Genomic DNA, 20,416 nt, shown 5'->3' with positions numbered 1-20,416 from the left:
AGGCAGGTGAGACTTGACTTGTTCACAAACTTCAGGTTGTAAGTCCTTATTTGAATTCAAACCAATATATCTTACACAGTTTTGAGTTGCAGTGGACTGCTAGTGGACAGTTATTTTTGTCTGAGCAAAAAATATTCAAAATTCTTTTGACATTTGATGAAAAAAACAGCTCCATAGTGCAGAATGTCTGACCATTCACCAGACTCAGCTTACTAGCATCTCTGTTTTTTTTTGGTGGTTAAACACTTAGTGTTACAGCATTTATCATTAACCTGTTTGCTTTTCTTTCCCAACTGCCAAATTCACTTTGTTTTTATTTTCTCAAATAAAATCCACATTATTTTCAGATTATGCATTTCTGCCTTTCAATCAATCTGCATGTCTTCATATTCCCTGGGTGGTTCAGGTAGTATTATACTTTCTCATTTCCCAGGATTCCTGAGAGAGCTGGTGCCCACATGAACACAATGTTTTTCTTCTGGCTGCCCATAGTAATCCCAAACCCAAATATGAATGTCAGTTTATCAACATCTCTGAACACAACACCCCTCACTGCACATTGGAAGTTTACTGTACTTTTTCTTTATTTTAATGTGGTTTTATCACTGGGCCTCTGGCAGTTTTAATACATGCTGGCAATACCATGAAACTAGACATCATCCTCACTTTAAATTAATATTAAAAGGAAAATCAGTACACTCCAAAACACAATCTAATGAGTACAGCCTAGCTTCCATAATTAGCATGTCTAGACCAAGTAAAAAAGTGATAGTGAAAAGCTAATATCTACATAGTATTAAATGTATTTGTCCATCAACTAAAAATCACATGTTAAAGTGTTAAATCTGTTTTTGCTGTTGAGATAATGAAAATGATTTCAGTTAGATTTGAAATGTTTTTTAACCTGGCTCCATTTTGTCCTCTGCATGGATCTTTAGATGTATGTTTAGGTCGCACTTCCTTTTAAAGCTTTTACCACACACCTTGCACAGGTGGGGTCTTTCCCTCGTATGCGTCACCCTGTGTTTCTTCATGTCGTATTTCCGAATGAAGCGCTGACCACAGTCGGTGCACTGATGTGGCCGTTCCCTGCACTGATGTGGCCGTTCCCCCGTGTGGATTCTCATGTGCAAAGTCAAAGTCCCCCTCTGTTTGAAGTTCACGCCACATTCCTTACACTGGTACGGTTTCTCTCCTGTGTGGATTCTCACATGATCCTTCAAGTGGCCAGAATTTTTAAAACGTTTCGCACAGATGGGACAAATGTGTCTTCTCTCCCTGTTGAGATCATTTACGTCTTCTTCCACTCCAATAGTCCAGTCTCCTTTCTCACGAAGCAAGTTGGAGTTGTGCCTTTTCTTTTGCCTCGTTCCTGTTGGTGTGAACGTTTTAATCCATTCTCCATACACCGCACCTTCTGTATTCTCTATATCACATTCACTTTGATTTACAGAATAGAAAGACTGAGAAACTCTGGCCAGTCCAGACAGTTTGCAGCCTTCTCCTTCTGCGCCTCTTCTCTCTCGCTCTGCTGTGTAAGATGTTCTGTTGGTCAGAGTCTGGCTGTGGCTTGAAGAATGAGGCTCATCATGAACACTGCTCTCTGACTGAAGAGGGAGTTTGTAGTCGTGGTCAGTATCTTCCTGAGGACTAGATGATGAAAACTTTTCCACTTTGATCTGAGGGGCATCTGGGTCCTCGTAGTACTGACAGGGGCTCCAGTCTTGTTCAATGTACTGCTGCTCATCAAGCCCATCTCGCTCACGCCGAGTGATCTCAGGAGGATCTGCAAGGATAAAGATGTGAAAATATTTCAAAAGACACATAAACAAACATGCCTATAACTCTGGATCATTTCACCTTTGTTTGTGGTATTTAAACAAAAGTAAAGATGAACATCTATTGTTGCATTTTGGGGAGTTGCTTCACCTTGTTGTTGATGACCAGGTAACATGAATATACATATACATTCTATTGTGAAATATTTCTATGATGCAGTTTTTGCATTGCCAAATGTGACATGCGACCTGACAAACCCAAATCAAATTTTTGAATATTGAGAGCGTTTATACACACAAATGCATAACCACACTCCAGCATGCAGATGGGTATAGTTACAAAACATTAAAAAAGGTTTAGCTGTATCATTTTGTCAGCCTCTGCCCCGCTCACCTTTCAGGGTGTCTTGCTGAAGTCCAGGAGATTCTGGATTTATTCCACAGAGGATCTCGGCCTCCGAGGTTGATGGAGATGTTATCAACACGTCACCATCAGGCTCAGCTTTGATATCGGCTGTCTGTTCAACAGTTAATATTCTGTAGAGGAGTGAGGGTGTCTGCTCGTGGCCTTCTCTCTTCACAAAGTGAGGACAGCTGGTGGTATCACACTGCTGCCCACAGCACGGTCCTTGCTGATCAGCCCTCTGGTCATGTTCCTCTTCAACATGTAGGGTGCTCGGGTGATCCGGGCTCACGTCTGGGGCCCACTCCTCCTCATGGCAGCGCGCAGGAGAAGCCTCCCTATCGCAGCAATGAGGACTGACCCGACGAGCTGCTGAATGTGAACGAGAGTATGTATGTAATGTAGATCATTCAGTCATGTAGACACAGATTCTTGGTTTTAATACACACCACATCATCTGAACCTTTTTTTTTTTCATAAAACATCCTTATAGAAAATAGGCAGTCAGCCACAATTTGAAACCAACAAATGAAGGGAGCTGCAGCCTCATCATATTAGCTGTAGAAATAATGATGAGGCTGCAGCCTGATGATTGCCATTAAGTGATTCAATCCACACACCTGGTCTAGCTTTATGTAATCTGACTTCAGGCCAGAGCAACAGCGTTCTCAGGTGACCTATCTCCCGCTTGGATCGGCCGACTTCTGCCTGGTACTCTATCAACGTTTCCTCCACCGCCCCGAAAATCTCCACAGCCGCCGCTGTGAGCCGCTCACAAATAAACGCGTTCAGATGCTGTAGAGTGGCCATGTCTGCTTTTCTGACGCGACGAACACATTTGAGGTTTGTTTGACTTCCTTGCTGTGATCCGGTTGGGAGAATCTGCTGTTGCCTCCTGCTGGCCACTCCGGAGGCTGCGCAACGTGCTGGGTTCTTTTCAGGTGCTCACGGAAACGTAGCCATGTTAATAAGGAGGTCAGAGTACTTTGACATGTTGTCAGTTACTGAATACGGATTACATGGCAATTTATGAAATTAGTAACGTCCAAATGTAAAAAGGGTCTCCTTCTTCCCGCTCTGTTATTGTATTTGGATGCTGTCTTGCTCTAAAGGGAGCATTGGTATAAATGCACTGCCGCCACAAGATGGCCTCATTATCACAGTTTGTTTTCTCTAGGCTGATATTTTGTACAGTAAACCACCATTACCACTAATAAGAATGATAATATGTTTGTAAATTGCTATCGAGATCTGTGTACTGCCTGTAAACTACAAATTAATTTGACATATAGGAAACTCTGTACACGACATGTTTTGTCAGTGTGCAGTGTAGCTCAGTTTGTCTGAGTGAAGAGTGCAGTGTGTACTTAAGATGACACATGTAGAGCAGGTTGTACATGGGCCAATTTATTAACACGAATGCCTGTAAAATATCCACATCGATGAACTGATTGCAAGTCCCAGTAAATGGACCTGTACACATGTATCATGGATGTCAGACTGTTATACATGGATGTTCAATGTGCTTTATTACACTGATGCAAGTCACATGCTGAGGGAGTCAAGATACAGGGTTGAACAAGTCATATTAATGTAAACAAACAGCAACCGGACATTATCCATTAAATATTACTGTACATGAATTGCACAGATTAATTAAAATGTGTAGAAAACTGAAGTGATTTTATAGCTCAATATTAGTTATGTACAGATGAGCCCACCATTCACTATTCATCTACTATCACGTACTGATGTGCTTTTTTGCTGGGCTTTAGTAGTGTCAATGGATGCTCTGGACATGCTTTAGAGAGGTATAACATATATGAATATATATTATTCAAATAAATAAATATGACAGTGTGATAAAGAAGTGAAAACCCTGCAGAAACATGCTGCAATGGTTGCATACTGTACTTGTCCTGAACAACCTCTGTATAGTGTATTTTGCAGGGTACAGTTATTGCTTTGAGTGTTTCAAATTTCTGACATGATCAATGTCAGACATGAGTTGAATGTATTTGTCATAACAAATATAACACATACATTTCACTAAATTATATTCTGAATCTGTATCTGAATTAGAAATACTCAGCAAGATATAGTTCCAGTTAGATTAGAAAAAAGTAATATACTGTACATGTAATAGTCAGTAATGTGTCAGGGCAGTATGATTTTTGTAAACTTTCAGAGGTTAAAATGTGTTTTAAAAAAGCACAGGTACGACATCATGCACCGAGTCAACACCATTTTTGGAACTTGTAGAATTATACAAACACAGCACTTTTTCCAACAGTGCAAATCCAGTCAAAACAGCGAATGTCAATTACCAAGCACAGAGATAGAGACCATCACTTATGAGTATCAAACTACAAGAAATACAACATTCAGCAAACAACACCTCTGACAGAAAAGGAGTAAAAGGCTAAATCTAATTTTATACAATACCCAACAATACTTTGTATCTTCAAAAGGGTGCACTTTGACACCTTTTTTATGACCATCTGTTTTTGACAAACACCTCTCCCATCACCCCCTCTGAATGCTCTGGTTTAAAATGCAGAAGAAGTCACAAATCAAAAAGGCACGGCTACATTTGATTGGAGTAGGAGGTGGGCCCTCCCACCTGGCTGTACTCGGACGGCTGGCTGAGGTTTCCCTGGGTGTTGTAGCTCTCTGACTGGTCAAAGCTTCCCTGGTTGTAAGGCTGCTGGTTAAAGGTGCCGGATTGTTTCTCAGATGCCCCGCCGGCTAACCTCGAAGCACCCTTGTGCCAACCGGTCTCCTTAAAGACAAACCAGATGTTCCCAGCCCACAGAACAAAGTTGAGAAACCCAAAAACCTGAAGGGAAAGAGAATGAAACAAAGCAATATTAAGCTATGCACACTCAAATTCTTTATTTTTTACATCTCTGTGTGCTATCATTATTCTTGAACTACTTCATATACTCACATAGAAATTGCATTCAAACTTGAAAAAATGTTTCAGCTTCTGTAGAATGGTGGGCCTCTTTTTTCAAATTGTTCATATCATTCATCATTTTTTTAATATTCTAAATAATTATTTATTTTTAATTCAAAAGAATCTGTGGATCTTTTCTACTTCTCTTCAGCATCCCTCAACTTCAACGTCACCTGACAAATTCACCGACTTTCACCGCTTACACGTACCACGCCATTTTAACTACATTCAACTCTTTCTGTTCTACATTTCAACTCCTTTCAATGCTCACACTTCAACTGATCACTTCAAACCATTTCGGGTCTTAGGTTTTCATCTTTGAACAAAAAATAAAAAACATCTCCCGCTCTCAAAATTTCAACAGTTCATACACAATTTACACCAACTGCTCTCAGCGCTTACACTTCAAGTGGAATCTTTTTTCAGTTCATACACTTGAACTGGCGCTAATATCTCTCAGGATTTCCAGCTCAACTCAACTCACCACTTACACATCAGCTGGCATTTCAAGTCATTTCAGTACTTTAGCTGCTACATCAAATTCACTCAGTGCATCAAGTTCTTTCAGCGCTTCCGTTATAACTGCTTTTTCAACACCATAGTTTGGGACACACATCCTTTGAACCTACCACTGAGGTGTTGAGTCCGGACCAGCGTGGTCCATAAACAGAGCCACACTTGTTGGTCTGGACTTTGCAGGCAGAGATGAGGAACTGCACCTCATCAGGATCAGTGGCCATTTTCACATCAGACAGAGCCTTGGCCCACGCAGAGGAACTGACGAGCCACATGAAGGAGAATACCACTGTCACGACGAAGTCCTGATGGCATGAAAGAGAGAAGAGGCAGGATATGGAAAAAATTAAGCTCAAGAAACCAGAACGATACTTTCTTACTACTTCGTGAAAATAGTGGTTGCATGATGGGGTTTGCTTTGTATAGCTATGCCTAGCGTCATGATTCCTTTGGCAGAATCAGTGTAACATGGAAATTACAGGCTAAGATTGTATGATGTCGAGTAACAACCCACTAAAGACTGAAAATGTCCTCAGTCGGAGTCCGCTGTACTCACAATGAGTGGTCCTCGGTTGTTTTCACGGTACTTGTTCTGAAAGAAGATGTAGACAATGGTGGCCATGAGGGAATACAGGAAGGCGAAGACCGCAATGGTGACGAAGAACTCTGCAGAGGATGAATAGTCTCCAATGAGGAACACGCGTTCCGTCCTAATGCCCTCACACGCGGGCGCTTCGAAGGACACCTGGTGCAACCTGATACACACGGAGGGAGGTACAGGGGTCAAACCCATTTCAAAAAATGGCGTAAATAGCATTGTTTTGCTAGGATACGTTTCACCAAAGGAGGTCTTTGTAAATGATGATACAGTGCTTAAAATCCCTGTCTTTAACTATTGCCTATTCTAACTTTTAGCATAATACCTCTAACAACATTTAATGAGTGGAAACAATCCTTATTATAGTACGCTTGTAGATGACACCAGGAAGTTAATCATTTTATGTTTCTTTGCAGATTGCAGCTGAAAGGAATTAAAACCATTGAAACGATCAACTTGCGGGAACTAAATGCCTCGTAATGTCGTAAGTTAAGTTTAAAAGTGAGTTCACACAAGTCAGAAAAAAAGCATACTCTCTTATTCACCCAGTCTTGAGTGAATTAGAGTGTTGCAATACAGATAGTTTCAGTTTTATCTGCTGCTTTTAAAGAAATAATCCTACCTGTGTCCACCTACACATGTTATTTTTGAATTCACTAACCTCCTACATTATTTCACAGAGACCTGCAGATGTCAGGCCACAGTGTTTTTTCTTAAAGTAACCACATTGCTTACAAATATATTGACTATGTTGGCTAAATCATGATTTTTACATAAAAGAATTTAGCAGATTTCCCATTAACACTGCATTGCCCATTAAGGCTATGAGAACATTTCAACAGTATTATTCAAATTACATTAAACGGTCATGGTTTTTGCTGGTGAATTCCCATAAAATGATTACTTCTCCATGTGGAAAACTGAAATGTGGTTCTATACATCAGAGGAGGGATCCCACTGTACTGCACTGAGCTGTAAAAGCTACTCATACTCTGTACAGATTGCACTGATGTATGTGTGTTAAGAAAGGCAGAAGAAAAGACTGTTGTGTATGTGAAAAGACACTGAACGTTGACAGATAACACTCAAGTAATATTCATTCAAGTACCATTGTGGCTGGCTTCCTCACGCACCTTATCAGTGCATTAGAGTAAACACAGATTCATATTCCTGCCATTAAAATTTGAGACAACGAATGAAAATCACTCACTTACTCACCTGAAAGGATAAGCAAAGTCGATGCCAATGCTGAGGTTGCTTCTGGCCTTCTCCATGCAGTCGACACTAACCTGCAGCTGCCCAGAGTAGCCCCCACATGTCGCAAATGCAAAAATGGCAAAGAGCTGCACAAAGAAAGAAAAAAATCAGATGCTCACATAACGCACAAGGATACGGGACCTACAGACTACTGGGAATTAGATTTTCTTTTCTTTCCTTTTGGCCATGAGCCTGGGGTCAGAGCCAGATAAGAAGGGTTTGTAGTGGTTGATTTTCGATGTCGATCAGCTTCTTTGACTTTATGATTTTGGTTAAAACGTAATACCTAACGGCTGGCTCAGTAACTGTTATCTATCTGACTCGTGGTGAGACACCACAGGATCACACTATTACGAACTCAGTAACAAACACCCACAGAACACAAGAGAGATTGAATTATCTTCAGTTCATGCAGGTTTATTTGCATCACACAGAGTACAAGTAAACCGAGCTGTCGATTCAACTAACTTCTAACTTCGCTCTTGGTCCCTAAACTCCTACATAGACAAGTTACAATGTGTACCACGGACATGTCAAAACAGAGGGTTTTTGATTAATCACAGTCTCCTTCCCCACTCGTCTTCTTCTGAGTTTGCATTTTGCAGCAGGTCATAGTGACCGGATCTTGTTTTCCCCTCCGTTGGAAAACCTGCTTTACTTGTATATCTGCTTCACCCTCCCTCCTATCTTCACCCAGGCTCCAAGGCCTCTATGCTTACTCCCCTACTCGATCTGTCTGAACCAGAGACGGCTGAAAAGCAAATCCTCCCACTGATGAGTTTGGTTCGTGCATGTTTACATTTAGCTGAGTTTCGCACATTTTCGTACAGTGAAACCTAGACTCCTTGTCTCTTCCTAATCCCTTAGTCGTTCTTTCAACCCCTAATCCTGTTTCATATGCACACAATTGTGAAGTAGTTGCTTTATTGAACTTTGCTTTACCTGCGTGTCAAAAAAGGCGGACAAAAGAACCCAAACACCCTGCCTCAGTGATGTGAATAACATATGACAATGATACAGGCCAATATCACCGTATGAATGTGAATATACATTACATATACATTTCAAATTATGAATATGATTTTACACAAATATATTTCAAGACACAAATACATTTTTCTCCCACAGGTTCTTATTAGACACCGTTTGTTCTTAATTATATCTCTGTCCACGACCACTGCTGTGATTAAATGAAGCTGTTGCCTCTGCTGAACACTCCAACAATACTGTGGCCCAAAGAGACATAACTGTGGACTTTGCCTGCCTCATTTGACAAAGGATGGAGATAATTAGCTCTTCTCTCACCACATTGCTCTAAAAGTGATGAGTAGTTTTAATGACATCTAGTACGTAGTAATTGGTAAAAACTGAAACAAAAGGCAAGAGGCAAGACATTTCCAGCTGGTTACAACCTCAGTCTGTTTAATTAGTCAACCTTGAAGCTGGAGAGGAAATGTGAAAATGCATTGTGAACATTTGCTGGAGAGTGTTGCTAAAGATGTGTGCGAATATATTTCTTTAGAAAACATGCAACAATTGTTACTAGTTTAATGAAAATGCAATGGATTAAATGACTCAATTTAATTTTAGCTACTACACACCCTGCGGTGCAATGATTGATATGTACAATATTTATTTAAACTGATGCATGCAATTGTAAGAAGCTAATGGGTACAACTCAAGTAAATTTAGGGACTAACACAATTTGATGCCCTTATTATGGCAGACCCACTACACGAAGGCACAAGTGGAGGCAGAATAGATATGAAGGTGTAGCAAGTAGAATGAACTTGAGCCATTATTATACAAGTAATATCGGGCTGCATAGCAGGAAAACAGCCTAGTTAGCTGTAAGTGCAACGTAAACTTGCAATATAAATGCTAAACCATAATCCACAGGGATAGTTAGATGGATTTTAGGTATGAAGATGAAAATCACTGAGATGTGCACTTTTCAACTTCAGGTGCCCTTTCACTGTATTCTTTCTATGACAACATATTTATTTGATTACTGCTCCTGTGTTGAATTCTGTTTCCCCTTCCAATAGTGATTTCCATTTGCTGTGCTATGTCTATACCATCCATGGTTGGGGCTATAGGGCTACGGTTGAGTTATGGTTAAAGTTAGAGCAAACACCAATCGATCTGGAAACAGAAGAACGGCTTTTTGTGAACAGACTTTTTTTAAATAAAAATTGAGAACCACTTCAGACAGTTTGGTGTCTTATGAGTTAAAACTGAAGGACTGGAACCAAAGTCAGGATTAGACAGAGAAACAGGCTTCTGGTTATAATCAACAAACATGAACATGCAGCAAACAGATAATCACAGTCAGACGCTCACATCCAACCATCTAACAGACACACACCCTCTGCCCTTAATGCTCTCTCTCAGCCCAGTTTTCCATATAAAGCTCCTATAGCCTCAAGACTTCTCACAACCATGATCACCATAATCAGACCTGACGCCTAGTTAGCACGAGCCTCCCCTCTCCCATATTACAGGCAGCTGGACGTGCAGCTTGCCAGCAGCTGGGGAGGAGGTATCTCTTTAGTTTGAATGCCCCTCGGCCTCTTGAGGGCGCTATTTAATAAGCGTCAGCATTATTAGATCACTCAGCCACACTTCCCACTCTCATCCTGGCAATAGCTGTGAGCATGTTATTGAAGTACATGGAGATTGTGTGCATGTTTGTCTCAAGCATGTGTTTGCACTCACAATGTATAAACCAGAACGGTGTTTACTAAATATGTGAGGAATACATGTGAGGATTCTGGCAGATGTCAATATAGACACAGAACTAACATGTCACCACAGAGTCATTTATCAGTACTTTACAGTTTTCAGTTCTGTCTGCTCATTGGTTTGTAGAATCAACTGCTTCTTAAGAAACAGATTCTCTGTTTATTGACCTCAGTGAACTTTGCAATTGCAATCACTTTTCTATACAAATGGCAAAGTGAGGCCTTTTTGTTGGATCAAATAAATAAATACAGAGGAAATATAGTCTGTGGTTGTGATGTGACATATTTTGAGACAGTAGAAACAGTTGAAATTATTACATATTATTTTATTTTATGTATTTTGTATGTATTTTGGTTGGTTTTGAGGCAAGATGAGGCCACAAACAAACACGCAGAAATGTTCCCAACCGCCCGCACACATGCTTAACAAATTCACATATGCAGCTAAATCATATGCAGCTGAAAGGATAAATACTGTACGTGCAGACTGTGGCATGTGCTTATTCGAACAAACAAATGGTAGAAGAAAAGTGACCAGAAGAGCGAGAGAATAAATACGCTCTCCTAATTATCACCCCCAGATAAACATCTCTCTCGCTCTCTTTCTCTGTATGTCCATACTCTCTTGCTCGCTCCTGCAGCTGCCTCCACTCCCTGTGATTTTCGGCTCTGGTTTAGCCCCTCTCATTTCTGGCTGGGGCTTTTGAACAGGAGAGCGTGGCATTGTGGAAGGAGGGTGGGTGCTAAGCCCTGCGCCCCCGTGTGTTTATCTGCCTCTCCCAGCTGGGCTCCTCAGGGAACGAGAGAGAGAGAGAGAGAGAGAGAGAGAGAGAGAGAGAGAGAGAGAGAAGCCAGGGTACAGGAATGAAAACTGTCTGCAGTGCAAACAAAGCTCTGAACAGCCCCGTTTGCCCTCTTCTCCACTGACCTACATGGCTTTGACGATCACAGTACTTATCTGAAGACCATTTATTGCTTTCAAACCAATGTGAGAAACATTTGTACTTCAATCAAAGATTTAAAAAAATACAACTTGTGATATAATCTACAGAGTGCAATGAATCTGTCTGAGACTTAAATGTAGCTTGAGCAGGGTTGGATGCTGCAATGAAGACATGAATGAACACTGTGGAAGAGCGAAGGCTGGCTGAGGATTATGAAACTGATGCACAGGCTTCAGGGCTCAACCACCAGCAATCAGACCCATACTGTCCAATACAAACAGCCCTCCATTGTGAAAAACAGGAAGACAAATAGGGTTTACTAAAAAGATGAGCCAGGCAGAGAAGCAACATGGAAAGTGAAGTGGGCAGAAAGACAGAGAGTATTTAAGGAATGGCGTCTTGGTATATGAAGAACATTTGACTGTAAAATAGATCATATAAAAGGGATGACAAGAGAAAACGGAGGAGCTGCTTGAACAAGAGAACGTGATGAGAGTGGCAGAGGAAGCGACTGAGGTAGCGACAAGCGGGGAGGCGAGGATCACGTTAAGCGAGCTATAAGGTGTATTAGCTGATGAGCTGCACTTGACATTTTTACAAGCCAGACAAAGATGCCACACACACACACACACGCCGTCCACCTGCTCTATTCAAGTCAATAGGAATAGTTTGCGTTGTCAAGTGGCTGTCTCAGGAGGAGACGCCTCAGATGTTCAGCCCCTCTCCATAACCGACTGGGAGGGGAAAACATCTAGGACAATCTTTATGAAGACATAAAGAAGGAGAAAGATGAAACAGAGACTGAGACAGAGATTGAGAAAGAGAGTCATATCTCTTTCAAACTGCTTGTCCTCTACTATAACTTAAAATAAAACTACACAAACCAACCACATGGAGTGTGTGGTTTGAATGGGGAGAAGACAAGCATATGCAGTCGGGCTGAATAATCAAACTAGCATCCTGTTCATCAGCACACATGTTACAGGCTGCGGGTCACTACTTAGCATGTACATATGCTCTTTGGATAAGTTCACCTGCTCCGACATCTTTATTTAGACGCCTGCCTTCTAAAGGTGAACTTTGATCTTAACTGGGTTCAAGCTTGCCGTTATTTCTGAACATTTTAACCAACCACAAAAGCAAGTGAGGTAATACTTTGCTTCATATGCCTCGTGTTATCATTTCTCTTCTGCTTTGGTGCACTTGGCTGTTTCTAGGCTGGTGATCTTAATTTATGTAATATGCTGCTGTGGACGTAGAAGTCTGTGTTTTCATGCTTGTGAATTCATACAGCATTTCCATTCACTAACAGTATATGTCCAGGCTTGTGTGTGCATGGATGCATGTCCTCTCTGTCCATTTTGTTTGTTTGAGGGCTTGAGGGCTTGGATGTAAGTATGCAATGTGAATGTATGTGAATGTAGAGTAAAAATATCTCACTCTCTCCACTCAGGCAGAAGCATTAGACACAGTCCGCACACACACACACACACACACACACACACACACACACACACACACACACACACACACACACACACACACACACACACACACACACACACACACACACACACACACACACACATCTTGCTTGCTTTCACTGCTGCAGTCCACCAGTGTGCAAACATGAGCAATTTCACTCCATCTAATTGAGTACAAAACAAAAGGACAAACACAGATCAGGAATGGAAGCAGACAGATGCACAGTTAAGTTAACCTTTACATTAGAGTGATGAAGAAGGAATATCACTCTAACTGACATACTGTTGCTGAGATATGGAAAATAATTAACTCACATTTTTGTGATTATATTATTTTTAATTCACTTAAAAATGGGGAAAACAAAGAAACAAATCCTGTTACACCCTTACTTTCACACCTGAGACAAAAGGTTTTTCCCTGCTCATCAAATGATCAGATGATATTGATCTTGACTGCTACATCAGTGTGAAAAACCCCGCTACTTCACTGAGCCTTTATGTGGAAGCGCTCTGATCTTTGCTTTCGTAGCAGCACCATCAACATCAGTAGCACATCTAGCGGCGGCTAATCCCTTCCTGCGCGGGGAGAGCTTTGTGCCCTGCGTAGCCCGGATTCATCTTTCCCACTATCTCTCCCTCAGTAAGCTTGACTGACCACAAGCAGGCAGAACATCTCCATTTATTTTTGTGACAGGGCCCCTTCTTGGATCTCCTCTTCTCCCCATGGGGTTTCCATGGCTACTTAGTTAGGTGACCTAGCTGGAACCCAGCCCCTGTGCCCTGCGGCGAACGTCACTGCACTTATTAAGCTGGGGGCACCCAACGGAAGTGTAATACAACCACACTGTGTGTGTGTGTGTGTGTGTGTGTGTGTGTGTGTGTGTGTGTGTGTGTGTGTGTGTGTGTGTGTGTGTGTGTGTGTGTGTGTGTGTGTGTGTGTGTGTGTGGTGCTGGGTTCATATATGTGAGGAGGAATGTCTTCACAAGAATCTAAAGATGATCCAAATTCATGTCAGTCCCTGTGTCTCAAGGAGTACTAGAGGTTCAGGTTAAGGACCAGGTTCGGATTGAGGTCCAAATTATTGAGTGTTGAATGTGAAGTGTGAAGATCAGACATGTAGTGGCATGGCTTTGGTGGTGTTTTATCATTGGACTTACTAGTCACAGACTGTCCATAAGAAACAATGTAAAATGTACCTGTATTCCCACAATACACTGATGACTGACTTTGTAGTCTTATGTCAGATGTGCTGCTCTATGTCTTTGACACTTAGGTAAACTAGTTGGATCAAGTGATAATTTGCCAATTGAAACATTTCATGATTACAATTTAATTTAAATGCAACAAGTAGGAGACAGTTTAGGATGTTTTTTGTATTGTCCTTAGTTTTTTCCTACCTTTGGTTTAATCTCAGTCATTTATGATAATGTTGATGTATTGTAGTATAAATACAGTGTGTCTTTGTGGCATTTCTATTCCTTCGTGCTCTTGTGCATGAACATACTGTCTGGACAACTGTGCTCCTCCATGCGCTGTGTGCGTGGGATGTCTTGTTCGAGTAGACATACCCTCCTACAGGAGAAGACAATCCCAACCTTTCCCTGACTGAGTCACAGATGGCGGACCGTCGTCTCAGGGTTGAAAGGGACACAGAGGTCCAGCTCTGACCTGATGGTCAATAAAGGCCGTGATACATCCAGGAGCCCACCAGCTACCACAACCCTCAACCCAAGCTTATGTTAAGATCACATTGTTACTGAAATGTTACTCAGATTCAACTTCAAGTGGAAAAAAACCCACAATGACCTGAAGCTGAAAGACAGACTATTAAACCATGAGAGAAATTCTGTTTTCTTTCCAACCAAATCCTTCATTAACTGTTTTATTTCACATTTCTACACAATTCAGGATCAGAGTCACTACAAGGTTCAAACTTGCATTCATTGATTTTTGGGCACTTGGACAGCAGCACAATAAGCTGTAAACTCTGACATGTTATCATCTTATAACATTGCAACATCCGGCTTCAGTAGAATTAAACTACAGATTTCAAATTCCAAATTAAATGACAGATAGATATAAACACATATGTACCAAAAATTAAGACATAAAACTTTCAATCATATGAGATATTTGAGAATATCAGAATGAGATAAATAAGGGTTCAGGGTTGACAGATACCACCAGTTGCAGAGCAATTTGTGATAGTTATTATGAAACATGTCATTCTTTTGCAAAAGTTTAATTGGTGCTCTAATTCACCCCCAAACCAAATAGACATCATGACACTGAGATCCTTGTTTAAGTCGATACTACACACCAGACGGCGCCATCTCTAGAAGCGTTTAAAAGAATTGTCATTTTATTCCTCCGCCTCGTGTCCCCTTGTCACACGGAATTGAGTGATTTCTGTGCTGAAAAACAGATCTTTGACCTCACAAGTCTCTTGTGATATCTGTCAGCAGCTGTGACCAACCAATCTGCATCTCCCAGTTTTCCTTTGGTGTTAGTATGTGTGTGCGTGTGCGTGTGCGTGTGCGTGTGCGTGTGCGTGTGTGTGTGTGTGTGTGTGTGTGTGTGTGTGTGTGTGTGTGTGTGTGAGTGCGTGTTTATGCTCCTGCACAAACGTGAGGCTTTGCTATATTTGCATAACTACAGACTATTTATGGCCCATCTCTCTCACATTCCCAATGAAAATAAATAATGTTCATCCGGTAGTGTTTGGGTTAGGGTTCCACTCCCAATATTTAATTAATTTACAATACAAAGCATGTCTGCACTAATCAGAGTAAGAATTATATTCCATGCCTTCTTAAGGCAAACCTAATAATAGGTAGCACATATCTACTTTTACAATGGCCAACATATGCATGACAGCTTTGACTCCCAGATCATTTGCCAAGGATGTGTAGTTTTGGGCTGTAGTATACCTGGAGCATGCAAACTCCACATGTACCAGTTTGACTCTTTTATTTCCAGGCTACATTTACAAAAATAGCAGGAAACACACACACATTTTAGCCGGAGGAAGACAGAGAAAGACACACCATTGAATCTGTAAAATGTCAGAAAATTGTGAAAGAAATACCATCACAATACCCCGGGTCCCAATGTGACGTCTTAAAATTGCTTGTTTTGTTCTTGTTTGTTGTCGTTTTTACTGTGATACAAAACTGAGAAAAGCAGCAAGTCCTCACATTTGATAAGCTGGAAACTAGCATATATTTGGCATTTTACTTGATGAATGATAAACAATCAATTATCAAAATTGTTGGCCAGATATTTTTTGTCACTTAACTAATCGATTAATTAACTACAGTAAATTGGCATTCGTAACTAAATGTCACTTTTGCTAATAGTTTTTGTAAGGCGAACCAAACAGCCTTGTGTTACATTTGTTACACTTCATTGAGTTTCATTAGTTTTTCTTATATCCAATTCGGCTGTATTAAGGCTCCCGATCACCACAGTTTAACGTGTTTAGAGAGGAATTATGATTTCATGCTTCCCCATACTCCTCTAATTGGTTAATATATTATGAAACCAAACCAACCATTTTTATTAAATAATGTACTGTAATAATATGCAAACTAACTCTGTCCTGCAGTACACAAAATGCTGCTCCTTTATTTCCATGTCTTCCATCATGTGTCATGTGGACTTTTTGCCTGGGATTTGTATCAATAGCCTCAGTCTTTTAGCACATCGTTATGTATATGTAGCCACCCCTGTGACAAGTAATCTATTGTTGCACAGCTTGATCTTGCACAGACACACAAACATACACTGTGCCCGCCCACTTTAAGGCAAAGTTAATTGGTGTACAGTGAACTACTGAGGATGACATCATAGCACAGTGGGTCAGTCCTGAGATTTGGGTAAGAGGACGACCCTTCTCATAAATTAGACTCATGATGGACTCATCCTTTGTGAATCATTAGTCTGAGTTGTGCTGTAGTACAGCAGGCCACTGTGTTGAGACAGTACTTGTGAAATCACCCCGTGTGAGATGATACAACAGCCATGATGATGCACCAGTGCATAAAAAAGGCATGTATATCATTTGCATCATGTGCTCAATCAACTGAACAATTTTGTTCCCTTTCTCCTTCCATCTCTCACACACATGCACACACACACACACACACATGCAGTGAAGAGTTTGGGCACATCTCAAAGCACAGCTTCTGCATGAGTTGGTTATTGGTGGAGAGGAGGGGGCCTTACAGCTGTTTGGAGCGGAATATGCCAGTCACTGACGGGCTGTCAAACAGGCCAAGTACTGCGTGCACACACACACACACACACACACACACACACACACACACACACACACACACACACACACACACACACACACACACACACACACACACACACACACACACACACACACACACACACACACACACACACACACACACACACACACACACACACACACACAGCCATAAAACCATCCTCTAGAATCTCCTGCAGACATGGCTGATTATTAATTTGCCTTCTCCTTGTGAAGACCCAGTGCTGACTGAGAATGTAGGAAACTTACTAAACTGCTGCAACTATCTTGACTGAAGTTAGTGTAACCTTTACACAAGCTTCTGTTTGTCCACATGTCCAGTCAGCCATATGGTCAAGGGTTCATTATCATTAGCAAGGTAAATGTCAATGGCTGCCTTGACTACAGCCTTTAATGCCCGAGGGCATGTCAACAAACCAAACTGAAAGACATGTGTTTCAACTGGTGTCATATGTGGGAAGACATTCGCTGCAAGCTTTTTGAAAATGAAGTATGATTGTCATAAGCACAGAAAATAAAGTGGCTGACAATGTTTTTCACAAGTGATTGTGATGTTTTATTTTTTTGTTTTATTGTTGGTCATAGTGCTAATCATGACATTTCCACACAATAAGATAAAATGAAGTGGTGATATTTTGGACAGACGTGGATGTGAACTGCAACATGACTGATTGACGGAGGCACACGACCGCTGTTTTCTCTCTTTCTGTGTCAGTAAATCAAGAGGGAGGCAACAAACAGTCAAATTCCATGTATGTGCTTGGAAAATAAAGATGATTGTGATGTGGGATTTACCTCAGCTAAATGTATTTTAAGGATAAAAGGGAGTCGCTGTCTCAACAGCGCTCTCAAAAGCCTGGTGCAGTATCCATAGAAATCACATCTGTATTGGATGATTCTGCATCTCACAATTTAGTGCAAATCCAACATCCAGTGATAAACCAGGAAGTGGTGCGGCCTTTCTGTAACAAGGTGTAACATTTCATGTGGGAGACCAGAGTTTGCATCCTGTCACAGACCTGCAATTAAAACTTTCCTTTTTATTAATCTTGACCACCATCTTTCCTAAACCTTAACCAACTTTTTTTTTGTTGCCTAACAGTAACCATACCATAACCATTGTTTCGCTGCCATACCAGTCTTCCCCTTTCCACAACCGTAGTTGTCATGAGTCAGAGAGTAATCACGAGCCAAATGAAGGCTAGTTGCCCAGTTACATCACTTACACTACAGATGAAAAAGAGAGATCATTCTGAGACCAACTGAGGCTTCGTGGAGATCCCTTTCCTCTCTGGTTCTAGAAGAACAGCCTAACAACAGCTGCAGAATGAATCAGAATACCTTATTCATGATTTGAATTGTTTGCATTTTTTATGAGCCCATGCACTGGCTTGACAAAAGGTCAATTTCATAATGGTGTCATGAAGGTTGGGTGGTAGCCTGCCTCCTCAGGTTTGTGTGGGAGTGTGTGTGTGTGTGTAGAGAGATATATAGAGAGAGGGGGGGGGGGTCAAACCAATTGTAGCTTGCATATTGATCGACTATGATTATGATCTGTGTGAATCCTGCCAGGTGATCCTGGATCAATACGGATGTTACAGGATGGTGTGGAGTCATTTTCACACAATCAAACATAGTGCCACCACTCTCTCAAACACACACAGTGTTATCTTAATCATACCCTGCTTTGGATCATCTGCTTGTTCTCTGGCTCTGGCCCACAAATATCACAGTGAATCTGCTCACACGCAAACAGCCGAAAGGGGACACACTGGGGAACTCACCTCACTGATAGACATCTGCCTTATCTCAGCTAAAGTGTCACGTGTCTGATGAAATTGAGTGTGAGCGAGAGTCATCCCCTTTGCACAACAACAACAAAAAAATCTATCTTTAATATAATTTTTATGGACATTCTCTGCTACTTCAGGATTCTCTGCACAGTTGATGGCATTAATTAAAGTGGGACACACACACACACACACACACACACACACACACACACACACACACACACACACACACTTCCCTCATGGCTACAGTCATTTCTCTAAACTCACATCAAAGAAAGTCACTTATCTCTTTTTTGCCTTTAGGCTTCTCTGCACTGTACAATAAACACGAGAGACTACAAACGGCACCCAGACAGAAAGAGGCAGGGAAGCTTTGATTCAGTCAGAGCTCGGGCACCCCGTTCTCATTGTTGATTCCTGTTATATCATTTCACTTGGAGTAAAATGGGGCATTTTTTTGTGGACTGGCGCAAAACGCACGGTTTTGGCACAACGCATCCAAAATACGCATAGCCTAATTGAAAAGCTACACAGCGGTTTCCCCTAGCGTGTAGTTCTCACGGAGCTATACATCCTTATATAAACCTGAGCCATTTAGTCACGCTGAAACGGATCGTAGCCGAGACGATTTCGGGTAAGGTCCCTCGCCGTGTGGAAGTAACACAAACATCACTATTCAGGCACCAAAAGCCAACAGATGTGATGGAGTTTAAATTGTAACAGAGAGAAGCAGGGCATTAACGAGTCAAAAGCAGTCAACGTAGCAATAGCATCCCCACATGCAGACTCTCATTGCACCCTATAGTTCATTATATAATACGCTGATGTATTTTAAGCTGCACAGTTAAGTTATTGCATGCAAAAAACAGTCAAAGTTTCAACTCACCCATTCCAAAACACGGATAAATCCCAGAGGTAATTTTAGCACTTGAAACGTCCCCACAGATGCAAGCTGCAGAAGGACACAGAGGATATCAACACATTTCTATCACCAATTAACGACACATTTGGCCAATTTAGCAATAAATCACACATCTCTGAGTCCAGAAGATCTCGCTAATCGCTACGATTCTCACCTGATCCGCGGTGTCCATTTCAACAGCACGATACTTCTTTCTTACTTGTTTGATTGGATGCAAACAATCTCAAACCGCAAACCAAGACCCGACTGATGTTCTGTCGCGCGTAATAGTAAGGGGCTCGGGGCTCTCGGCTCAGATTCCGACTCCAACCGGAGGAACCCGAGTCCTCTTAGTTCTTTTTTTTTGGAAGGGGGGGGGGGGGCAAGCTGGGATTCGTTATCCAAAGAGGAGTGACGCCTACATTTTCTGTCATTGGAGGGATTTGTTGTTCCCAATTGTGGCTGTTACTTGCAATATATTATAATATTTCCACTCACATGAAACATCAGATTAGATGCACTGCAATCTAAAAAAGTGTATAGCCTACATCGTCTCGAGGTGGAATATTTGTTTGGGTGTTAAGGCTTAGCGCACTTTTACATTAGAAATAATTAAAATGTGGTTGAAGGCAATTATTTTATTTGTTATATTTACGTGATGGCTGCTATAGCTGCAGCTAGAGGGCAAGCAGCGATGAATGGGCCCTCGCACCTTTGCAGCCAGGATCAAGCCAGACT

The 20,416-nt window shown here is 41.4% G+C and overlaps 2 protein-coding genes across 2 annotated transcripts; both read right to left on the bottom strand.

Moving 5' to 3' along the window:
• Positions 1-626: 626 nt before the first annotated feature.
• Positions 627-2,991, bottom strand: LOC306715871 (uncharacterized protein; the record flags this gene model as incomplete). Its single annotated transcript, XM_079186350.1, has 3 exons — positions 627-1,786; positions 2,173-2,553; positions 2,802-2,991. The coding sequence occupies 3 exons, from the start codon at positions 2,989-2,991 to the stop codon at positions 900-902; spliced, it is 1,458 nt and encodes a 485-aa protein (XP_079042476.1). The 3' UTR covers positions 627-899.
• Positions 2,992-4,768: 1,777 nt separating this feature from the next.
• On the bottom strand, positions 4,769-19,871 carry synpra (synaptoporin a; the record flags this gene model as incomplete). The annotated part of the gene is made up of 6 exons (XM_079186157.1): positions 4,769-5,020; positions 5,770-5,961; positions 6,213-6,411; positions 7,473-7,597; positions 19,664-19,729; positions 19,854-19,871. The coding sequence occupies 6 exons, from the start codon at positions 19,869-19,871 to the stop codon at positions 4,769-4,771; spliced, it is 852 nt and encodes a 283-aa protein (XP_079042283.1).
• Between the last annotated feature and the right edge of the window lie 545 nt (positions 19,872-20,416).

Source organism: Pholis gunnellus (genome assembly GCF_910591455.1).
Source record: "Pholis gunnellus genome assembly, chromosome: 3".
Lineage (NCBI taxonomy): Eukaryota > Metazoa > Chordata > Actinopteri > Perciformes > Pholidae > Pholis > Pholis gunnellus.
The sequence above is the reverse complement of the archived record's forward strand: the minus strand, read 5'-3'. Positions and strand labels throughout refer to the sequence as shown.